This window comes from Anopheles merus, chromosome X (assembly GCF_017562075.2).
Source record: "Anopheles merus strain MAF chromosome X, AmerM5.1, whole genome shotgun sequence".
Classification (NCBI taxonomy): Eukaryota; Metazoa; Arthropoda; class Insecta; order Diptera; family Culicidae; genus Anopheles; species Anopheles merus.
The window spans coordinates 2,080,471-2,091,522 of NC_054081.1; the positions used below are offsets into that span (position 1 = coordinate 2,080,471).

General features: G+C 52.7%; 2 protein-coding genes across 5 annotated transcripts; both read left to right on the forward strand.

Moving 5' to 3' along the window:
• Positions 1-2,050: 2,050 nt before the first annotated feature.
• Positions 2,051-7,620, forward strand: LOC121594511 (DNA polymerase subunit gamma-1, mitochondrial). 4 transcript variants are annotated; one of them, XM_041917839.1, is made up of 3 exons: positions 2,051-2,123; positions 2,184-5,358; positions 6,947-7,620. In XM_041917839.1, exons 1-3 carry the CDS (start codon positions 2,108-2,110, stop codon positions 7,260-7,262), a joined length of 3,507 nt encoding a protein of 1,168 aa, XP_041773773.1. In that variant the 5' UTR covers positions 2,051-2,107; the 3' UTR covers positions 7,263-7,620. The 4 variants fall into 4 exon arrangements, with proteins under 4 accessions (XP_041773773.1, XP_041773763.1, XP_041773782.1 ...); XM_041917829.1 differs by having other exon boundaries at positions 2,181-5,358; positions 6,947-7,619; XM_041917848.1 differs by having other exon boundaries at positions 2,060-2,104; positions 2,181-5,358; positions 6,947-7,619.
• Positions 7,621-7,648: 28 nt separating this feature from the next.
• Positions 7,649-10,896, forward strand: LOC121594524. Its single transcript, XM_041917870.1, has 2 exons — positions 7,649-8,444; positions 9,654-10,896. Exons 1-2 carry the CDS (start codon positions 7,649-7,651, stop codon positions 10,850-10,852), a joined length of 1,995 nt encoding a protein of 664 aa, XP_041773804.1. The 3' UTR covers positions 10,853-10,896.
• Positions 10,897-11,052: the final 156 nt, after the last annotated feature.

Genomic DNA, 11,052 nt, shown 5'->3' on the forward strand with positions numbered 1-11,052 from the left:
GTAACACAAAGGTACACATTGCTTTTCTTACACGCAACGAGAACTGAGTATTGATAAAACCTAAAACAAACACACACAAACTAAAACAGCTGTACCCAGACTGCACGTACTCACATACAAACACTCAATCATCGGAAGCAGTGAAATGTTTTTGTTTGTTTATTTCTGATTATTTTGTAATTCTGCAAATAGAAAACTTATCTTTACAGAGAGCAAAAGAACACACAAATCAAATATGTATAACAATTTACAATTAGTGGAAACAAGGCACATGGTGCTCATTGACGTGTGAGTGCAAAAGAAAGAACAAACTGAATAACTAACGAACGAACAAACGAACGAACGAACGAACAGACGAACGAACAAACCAACAAACAAAACCAAACAAATACTAATAAATAACAAAAATCCCCTTAACGCAAAACCAGTTGGGCAAATTAAAAACCTCCAAAACGCGTGAGGTTGAACGGTAGTCGTTTTCAAGCCCTCACATACCCGCCCACCTATCCATCCCATAACCATCCTCTCCTTCCCTTCCCCTCATTAAAGATGTATGTATAAATCGGGTAAAATCAAACTAAACTAAACGGAAACATAAAATAAAGCAAAAACACTAAGATAAAGTAAACTAAAGTAAAAGTAAAGGACAACAGAAGCTGAAACACGCGCGCGCTCACACACACACACACAGCACGTAATTCATGGTTAACAGAAACAAATAAATCAACAACAACAAAAATTGGCACTCTTTCGAGTGTGCGTGCGTGCTAGTGTGTGTTGGTGTGTGTGTGTGTGTGTGCATTGGCTATGAATGATAACGGCAAACAACAACAACAATAAAAAGGCAAAACATCCTAGTAATTGCAAATAAACCGGCATGACGTTTCGTGTAACAAAAATGTGTGTGTGCTGTTTTTTTTCTGTTCAAATGATTTTAATGCGAGAAATTTTCATTTCTGTCTTTGCCGGAGCAAAAGGGCTTGTTGGGCGAGAAACATAATTTAGATTCTGAATGGTAAAAATGTGTGTTTTTTATACAATATTCTCGAAAACGGGTACAGTCTGCTCTGTAATGATTTAAAAAACAAATCATTTAAATAATAATATATTATTTAAATAATACAATTCGCGCCAAAATCTAGTGTACTTTTCTCTCTGTTTCAGCATTCAGAATTTTAAACAAAGAGCAATTTATTCTTCAATTTGACAATTCTTGGAGAAAATTGTGCCAATTGGGCACATGATCTGTTTGAAAGAAATGAAATCTCCAAATTTTTGTCAGCCGAGAACCACGTAAGGCACTAGTCTAATCTTGTTGCTCGCAACATTGTTGCTGGCGAAATGTATGGATTTTGACAGCTAGCGCAACTTTGTTGCATGCCAAATTCAATCCAATTTGATTTTTGTCTGGCAACATTTTTTATTTACCTTGGTCATGATGATCGGGTGTATGAAATGACACAGCAGCAGTGTGCGTTTTGTTGACATCCGCTAAATTTGGATTTTAAGCATTTATAATACATTGTTTGGTGTATATTTTGTTTTTTTTTTTCAACACGTTATTCAACAAGTGAATGATAAAAAATAAACTCTGAGCTGTTAATTAGCAATTTTTTGACGCTAAACAATGTCAAAGCGAAATGTTGCCAGCAACATTCATAGACCACCTCAGCGATATGTTTCCGAGCAACAATGTTGCGCGCAACAAGATTAGACCGCTGCCTAACTCGCGAAAAGATTGTAGCCAAAACAATTGTTTTATCTAATGTACTTAGTAAAACAATGTAAAACTATAAAAGAAACAGAAATCTGAATTTGAACGTAACAAAACATAATTCATCCTATTTTCTGATAACATTCAATGAACACTTTATTTAAAAAAAAGCCAAAATACATTTTGCTTACATCACACATAACGGTCAATTTAAATTCAAATTACCGGTGATTTTATCTGATTCTGTTGGACCAAATTTGCCCTTTGGGATCAATGTTGTAGCTTGGGTCCGTAACACAGTGTAAACGCTGCTCAACGACCGTTCGTCAAGTACGTTTGTTTACATTTCGCACGGCCGTAGCCGACAAGACCGGTTGTTTTGAAATCAAAGTAATGTGCAACCGGAAAGGTAACTGGCCATCCCGGCCTGCGTGTCCCCTGTTTAAATATGATTGTCTCGTTTTAGAAGCAATGCGGCTACTGGCCCATCGGCGCTGGTACAGTGTCGTTACACCGTCGCAGTCGGACATCCTTCCCCACAGCACCGTTCGCCGGCTGAAGGTGGCTCCGAAACCAGCTCCGGCGAAACCACCCGACGACCGTGGTCCGCGCCTGAACGAGATGAGCATACAGATGCTGTCCGACTCGCTTTACAGGCAAATTTTCCGCCCCACGACGCAGCACGGGCTGCACGCTCCAGCCAGCCCGACGCTGGTGAAGTCATTGCGCGACGATCTGCTTCGGCATGGGATTGATGCGTCCAGCCCGGCCCTGCTGCCGGATGTGGATGTGAAGCTGCCACCGCTGCGGGGTGCCAACATTGAGGAGCACTTCCACTCGATCGCGGAGGAGCAAAGTGAGCCGTACCGGCGGGCGATAGAGCAGCTGCCCGGCGCACCGCCGAACCCGCCTAAAGTGTGGTCGCGAACGGCAGGCTGGACACGGTACGATCCGGCGACGGGAAGCGCCTCGTCCGTCCCCTTCCCGGACGACCCGGCCCTCGTGTTCGACGTGGAGGTGTGTGTGCGGGCCGGCCCGCTACCAGTGATGGCGACTGCCACCGGTACGGCTGGCTGTTGGTACTCGTGGACCAGTCCGCTGCTTTCGTCCGGCGAAGCGGCTCCAACCGATCAAACCGCTGCCGACTACCGCCTGTCCCAGCTGATACCGCTCGAGGCTGACACACCGACGGACGAACGGTTGCACCGGCCGCGGGTCGTCATCGGGCACAATGCGTCGTACGATCGGGCCCGGGTGCGCGAGCAGTACTGGGTGGAGCCGACCGCGCTTCGCTTCCTCGACACCATGTCGCTGCACGTGTGCGTGAGCGGCATCACCAGCTACCAGCGGGCGATGCTGAAGTCGAGCAAGCAGCTGCCAGCGGAAGATGCTGGCTGGAGCGAGCAAAGCTCGCTGAACAACCTGGCCGACGTGTACGCGCTGTACTGTGGCGACCAGCCGCTGGGCAAGTCGCAGCGGGACACCTTCGTGGAGGGCACGCTGGAGGACGTCCGGGCGGACTTTGACAGTCTGATGAGCTACTGTGCGGCGGACGTGCGGGCGACCGGGGCCGTGCTGCAGCGGCTGTGGCCGCTGTTCCGCGAGCGCTTCCCGCATCCGGCGACGCTGGCCGGCATGCTGGAGATGGGCAGCGCCTACCTGCCCGTGAACGGCAACTGGACGCGCTACCTGACCGAGGCCGACCTGGCGTTCGAGGATTTGGATCTCGAGGCGAAGCACCAGCTGGCGCAGCGGGCTGACGCTGCCTGCGCGCTGCTGCACGACGCCGCCTACCGGCGCGACCTCTGGCTGTGGGATCAGGACTGGAGCGTGCAGGAGCTGAAGCTGAAGGCGGCGAAAGTGGAAGGAAGGAGGGGGAAGGAGCCTGGCAGCAAGGCCGAGGAGCCGCTAGCTGGTGCCGATGAAGAGACGCGGCTAGCGAGCAAGTTTGCGCACCTGTACGCGACGGCCAGCCGGCTGCCGGTGCGCCGACCATTGCTGCCAGGGTATCCGGCGTGGTATCGGGCGCTCTGCTCCAAGCCAACCGCCGGCGACTGGTGTCCCGGGCCGTCCGGCAAGCTCGGCACCGGTATGCAGATCGCACCGAAGCTGCTTTCGCTCTGCTGGGAGGGCTACCCGCTCCACTACATCCGCGGGCACGGTTGGGGCTTCCTCGTGCCGTTCAAGTACGCACGCGACGAGGAGTTTGCCGACGGGGCTGCCCTGCCACTGGAGCAGCTGGTCGCTGCCTGTCCGGTCGTCGAGCCGAAACACGCCGCAGCAACGCCGGCCGAAAGCACCGAAGCCCTCGCCCAGCTGGCCAAGCACGTGGAGCAAACGATCAGCCGGAAGGACTACTACCGCAGGAAAGCTTCCGACGCTTCCCGGACCCCGGCACCCTACACCGGTTCCGGCGTGTGGTGCAACGTGGAGCTGGAGGGCTGTTGCTACTTTCTGAAGCTGCCGCACAAGGACGGCGGCGGCCACCGGGTCGGCAACCCGCTGTCGAAGGACTTTCTGGCCAAGTTTTCCGAGAACGTGCTGGCGGGCGACGGGCGTGCGGCCGAGCGCGTGGTTGAGATTGCGCGCATGCTTTCCTACTGGCGCAACAACCGGGATCGGATACGGGGCCAGCTGGTCGTGTGGTGTCGGCCGGGCGAGCCGGACCCGATCGGTGCGATCATACCGCAGGTGGTCGTGTGCGGCACGCTGACCCGCCGCGCCATGGAACCGACCTGGATGACGGCGAGCAATGCGCAGCGGGAGCGGGTCGGGTCGGAGCTGCGCGCGATGGTGCAGGCGCCGCCCGGCTACCGGCTCGTCGGTGCGGACGTCGACAGCCAGGAGCTGTGGATTGCGTCCGTGCTGGGCGATGCCGGGACCGGGCTGCACGGCGGCACCCCGTTCGGCTGGATGACGCTCAGCGGCACGAAGGCGACCCGCACCGACATGCACAGCGTGACCGCCCAGGCGGTCGGCATCTCGCGCGACCACGCGAAGGTGCTGAACTACGCGCGGATCTACGGTGCGGGGCAGCAGTTTGCCGAGCGGCTGCTGAAACAGTTCAACCCGACGCTGACCGGCGCGGAGGCACGCTCGAAGGCGACGAAAATGTTCACGCTCACCAAGGGCCGCCGGACGTACCGGTTGCGGGAGGAGCTGCGCGACCAGTACCCGACCCAGCCCGCCCGCTCCACCGCGTACGAGGCGCTCGGGCTGGCGCGGGCCTGCGGCCGGCCGGTCGGCGAGCTGTTCGAGGGACCGCACTGGTGCGGCGGCACCGAGAGCGCCATGTTCAACCGGCTGGAGCAGATTGCGGGCAGTGCCGAACCGGCGACACCGTTCCTCGGTGGTCGGCTTAGCCGGGCGGTCGAGCCGCAGCCCGGCACGGAGGACCGGTTCCTGCCGACGCGCATCAACTGGGTGGTGCAGAGCGGCGCGGTCGACTTTCTGCACCTGATGCTGGTGTGCATGCGGTGGCTGATGGGCGGCAGCGATGTCGGCGCCAACAGCAGCCGGCGGCTCCGCTTCTGCCTGAGCTTTCACGACGAGGTGCGGTATCTGGTGCCGGAGCGGTACGCACACCATGCCGCACTGGCACTGCACCTTACCAATCTGCTGACCCGCGCGTTCTGCGTGCATCGGTAAGTGTTTTTTTACAATATATTATAGAAGTATGTTTTGGTAAAAATTATTTTGTTTTGTGCAGTCTTCGCTCTCTGTAGAAGAGTTAGAGCTTGTCAAGGGACATTTTCATTTCAGTTGAATTCTATGCTCCAAAACAAGCCCAAAAAAACATAAATGCTTGATAAAGTCGTTATACACACTAAAACAAAATTATTAGAAGAACAATGTTTGAATGCTATCGTATTCAATTTACCGTCGTAAAGCAATTAAATGTTATTTTTATCAGTTTTTTTCAGCTACATTTCGCACTTAATTTGGCGTTTAACCATTCGGGACGTGCAGGTCCTTTCAGCCAACTGGCATTGTAGGAAATTACTGGCGAACGAATAATGAACGAATAAGAATTTAAATTAGTTACCTCTTTTTTATGACATTTTGTGGTTACGATCACGTAGAAAATGTCATGGGAAAAACTCGATAACTCGAAAACTAGAAAGCATTTCTATGGTATACATAAAACTGTTTATTTAGTTAACTATTTAATTCCTAAGCAAACCTATCTTTCCTTAGCAATGTCAAACCCGACGCCAAGGAATCTCGCCAAGGTTTTTAAGTTAGATTTATATTATTTAGTTTTTTCCCCGGTGCTGTTTATCAATTGGCCTGTATAGCTTTTTAAACATTTCCGATAGCACCTTCACGCTCTTGTATGATATCGCACCGTGTCCCATCTGCATAGCACAGGGATCTTTGCGCATGCGACTCTTTGCTGCCCGAAATGCCGGATTTTTGTACTTCTTAGAACCGCCTTGCCATTCACTTCTGTTCCGGAATTTATTCGTGGAACTCTGCGGGCATTGGACGTGCAATTCAACCCAAATTGATTCTTAAAAAAATCTTTTTAATCTGCTTTAACTTACATTACCGTCTTCAGTGCTGGGAATTTCTGCTAACTAATAGCAGTGGAGTTCCTAGTATTAACTACAGATGGTTGTCTAGTTGGTTGGGGCACAAAAAACTGAGCATACAGGGTTTTCCAGGGGTTCTCATAGTTGTGGGATACTTCATTGACTGTGTCTTATGGGAAGTGAACTTAATATGATGAAAATTGGACCCGTTGGCACCCTTTTGGTTCCTTGGATTTGTCCAAAGACCTATTGGATTTGTCCAACAAGGGTTCTGTAGAGTCCCATTCCCATTACATTTAGTTTATTTCGTGTAAGAAAGAATCAATAGTGCCCCACGGCTATGAGAACTCCTGGAAAAGCCTGTAAAACCCTTATCACGCTATCTATTACAAACAGTCCTCTGAGGGCTTAATAGCTCAAAGTGCCTTGCACTGCACTCCATTGAGACAACTACACGCTGCAAACAAGACATTGATTGATGATGTTGCTGTTGATGATAGCAAACCAATTTTATCGTAAGCAAATTTTGTAAAAGATACCACTCCTAGGCTACTTAGCCACAAAAAAGAGAATCATGAAATGAGTTCTTATTTTATGGTTTTAATGTATTAGACAGAATTCGACAGACTCCTTTTTTTAAAGACATCCACAGTCCATTACCGCTTTTTCTTCCATTTGTTTCCCCCCCGTTTTTCAGTGTTGGATTTCGCGATCTGCCCCAGTCGGTCGCCTTCTTCTCCTCGGTCGAGGTCGATCGGGTACTGCGCAAGGAGGCCCAGCACGACTGCCGGACGCCATCGAACCCGCACGGGCTGCGCGTCGGCTACTGCATACCGGACGGCGAATCGCTCGACATCTACCAAACGCTCGCCCGGCTCACGGCGACCGAGCGTGACGTCAGCCGGTGGGAATGGCACCGAGCGCAGGCACCGAAACCCAACCGGAAAAGCAAGCAGCAAAAGGACGACCTCCATCAGCCCGGAAGGGCTGGGGAGCGAATACGAAGCGGATGACTCGCCGGTATCGGAATCAGCTGTACCGTGCTGCCAGTGTGGGGCCGTGGGAAGCTGTACCAGCTGCTAATGGAGACCCACGTTTTTTGTGCTGTTTGTTAGTTATGTGTCCCGAAACTGCGGGGTACGCAGTTCTCAGGAACCACTCCGCTGCCTTGTGAATAATTGAAGCAAAACGTACGATTCGAGCTTAGCGACGACCTCCTCACTCATCCGAACGAAATCGAACAGCGGAGCTCGATATTTGCCAACGCTGCATGATTGATTCGCTTCCATTTTTCCGCGTCTGTTCGCGCGTTAACGAGTATTTGTTTAGTGCATACATTTAACCCACTCCGGCTGCCCGTGTTGCGTCGTAACGGTGGCAAATCAAACGCTTGCCAGTCATGCGTTGGATCTGGGCTGCCGTGGTGGTTGTGGTACTAGCAGCTGCTAACCTTTCGGCCAGTGATCCCTCAGCCACGCTGTCTTTCCAAAGTCTTTCCTCGCAGCAGCAGCAGCAGCAGGAAAGCGACCAATCCGACGCACTGATTGCCACCATCTTCGCCACCATCAACCATCTGGTCATCGTGAACGGTGTCGCGGGAGCAGCGGAGAGTCAGTTGCTGCAGCATCGCACCGTACGGTGGTTCGACGGGGAACCGGCGACGCTGTGCAACGCCCCACCCGGCAGTGAGCATTCCGAGTGCTTCGCCCCATCCGATCGGCACCAGTGGGATGGAGCGCTGGCCGGGGCAGGCCTCATCCTGTACGGTTCGGTCGCGAAATTAGACCGCTACGCGTGTCTGTTCGATCCGGCCGGGACGTACCTGCTGGTGGACGAACCGTCCCGTTCGTCGCCCGAGCAGGCGCACCTTCGCCGGCTGCTCGGGACGCTCTGGACGACGCGGGGTGCGTACCGGGTGTACGTACGTGCCCGCGGGCAGCTGTACGGGTACGATCCGTTTCGGCGGCCGGCCGGTGCGGCCGAGTACGGTGCGCTGGTGCAGCTGGAGGATGGCAGACCGCTACCGACCGTACCGCTGACCGACTTTGGCGGGTATCCGCTGCGGATCGAGGTGTTCCGCTCGGTGTACAGCAATCCGGACGAGCGGGCCAGCGCGTCGAAGGCGGACCAGATCACGTACAGCGGGCCCGACGTGATGGCACGGGACGTTTTCTGTCGCGCCCTTAATGTTACGGGTAAGTTGAGGTTTGAGGTGGATTAGGCGTTGATGGCTTTTCGAAAAACTCTTGTTGCTGGGTTCCGAATCTAATCGAAAGCAGAGTACAATTTGATGGTAGAAACAAGCAGTATCTTCTGACGGCTGTAGTGCTCAATCTTTCCTACCAAAGTCTGCACTTTACGGTTTTGTTAGGATAGCCCCAGGGTAGGGTTCATTTCATCAGCATCGTTCACGTCACGAGTGAACTGTTGACCGCCGCGAAGGCTCTCACGAGTTCATCGTTCGCAGAACGCATCGTTTCGATTGATGCTCACACACGCTGCAAGCGCGCTGGCAGTTCGATTTTATTACCGAGACACGAACGCATGGCTTCATTGCAATGCCACGTGGTGTTCACATAGAGCGGTGGCTTTGCGGAACGCTTCGTTAGCATTTCGCAAGCATAGGTAAAGATTGACTTGTACTAGATATGGTGCAAATTATCTTTGTGATTTATTATTCTTTCCCATCCTTAGTTAGCGTGTTTGCTGTAATAATTAATTTAAAACACTTGACAAGGTTTATTTTTTATTTTTTTATCTATAGAAAAAGCTTTGATCATTTTCAAAGCAGCTGTTACATCATAAAACGATTATTATGATGAAGATGTTAGCAGCTTGCTGGATAGAGGAAATATTTACAGCAAAAAAGCTTAAAAACTCAATTTTAATTCAGTAACGCTTGACTTTATAGGAACAAGATAACACGATTACAGGCACTGTAGAAACCACGATGGCAAGAAAATTGACATTTTTTGGAAAGAATAGTCGTGTTTCACTTGCAGGGACTCTGGAAAGATCTAAATATTTCACTAAGAAACGTGTGTTTGGGTTCTTTATTGGTTGATTCCCATACATATATATATTTTTTTGGTGCGTTCCCACGATTTTTGGAAATTTCCCAGAATTTGTTGGTCCAATTGTATTGATATCCAATCGAAATATATCAATAAATTGTGGTAATGAATCAAAAATCTATAGGATATGATCAAAAAATCGGGGGACGGCACCAAAAAATCATGGGAATTGACCAATAAATCGTGGGAAACCCTTTATCGATCGTTTGTTTCGACCGACTCGCTCCCATTTTGAACCTAACGCTCATGAAATGAAGCGAATCGGAAAGATAGACATTGCAACACTTCGTTATAAGGTTATTTCGCATCTTTCTCTCTCCCTCTGCTTAGCGATACCGGTGCCGGCGGATCGGGACCTGTTCGGCGATCGGCTCCCGAACGGCAGCTTTACCGGTGCGCTCGGGCGGCTCGTGCGGCGCGAGGTCGACATCGTGTTCACCGGCTTCTTCATCAAGGATTACTTTGCGCGCGACGTCGAGTTCACCGCCGGCCTGTACTCGGACGCGGTCTGCTGCCTGGTGCGGAAGGCGAGCCGCATCCCGGAGGCGCTGCTCCCGCTGTACATTTTCCCCGCCGACATCTGGGCGCTGCTCGGGGCGCTCGGCCTGGCCTGCGCGAGCGTGTGGGCGCTGCTGCGCTGGTGCGTCCGGCGCATCAAACCGCCGGTCGGAGGGCTCTGGTCGCGGCGGCACCGGCTCGCCGTGCTGTTCAATCTGCCGCGCAGCCTCCGTGCGGCCGGCCCGGTGCGCCAAACCGTCCAGCTGTACGTGGACAGCTTCATACTGCTGGTGAGCGCACCGTACCTGCGCTTCACCCGGTCCGGCGTCGAGCGGCTGTTCCTCACCGGCCTGCTGCTCGTCAGCCTCATCTTCGTCTCGCTCTACACGTCCGGGCTGGCGGCCGTGTTCGTGAACCCGCTGTACTACCCGGACATTGGCACGCTGCAGCAGCTGGACGAGAGTGGCATGGCGATCCCGGTCAAGTACCGCGGCTTCCTCGACGACGTGTTCGCGGTCAACTACAGCCGGCTGATGGATTCGCTGCGCGGCCGCATGCAGCACCTGCCGGCGAGGGAGTCGATGCTGGCGCGGGTCGCCCGGCTCGGCAACATTGCGACCGTGACGCGCAAGACGACGCTCGCGCTCGACAACGCGATCTACCTGACGACGCGCCAGCTGCACATGGTGCCGGAGTGTCCGCGCATGTACAACCTGGCGTACGTGATGCCGCACCGGTCCGCGTTCGGCGAGCAGTTCAACAAGGTGCTGCTGCGCATGGTGGGCGGCGGGCTGGTCGACCACTGGATCGAGGAGGCCCGGTACGGCTGGACGCTGCGGGACTGGCGCGTCGCGCGCCGCATGATGGAGTCCAACTTTAAGGTGCTGACCGTGGTGGACATGCAGTTCGCGTTCTACGTGCTCGCGATCGGGCTGACCGTGAGTGTGGCGGTGATCGGGGCCGAGCTGGTGCACTTTCACCGGGCGCACCGAGGGGAGGGGCACGGTGTCAATGTATTGCTGAGGAAGTAACTGGAGGGAGGGAGGAGCGACTTGTAATAAAAACTGGAATAGAACATGCATTTGCGGGTTTTATTAGTCCTTCGGACGTCATACAGACATACTGGAACTGATCACTAACGCATACCGGTCCTGGAACTGATACTCAACTAACATCGGTCCTGGAACTGATACTGAATTCACATCGATCCTGGAACTGATCATGAACCCAT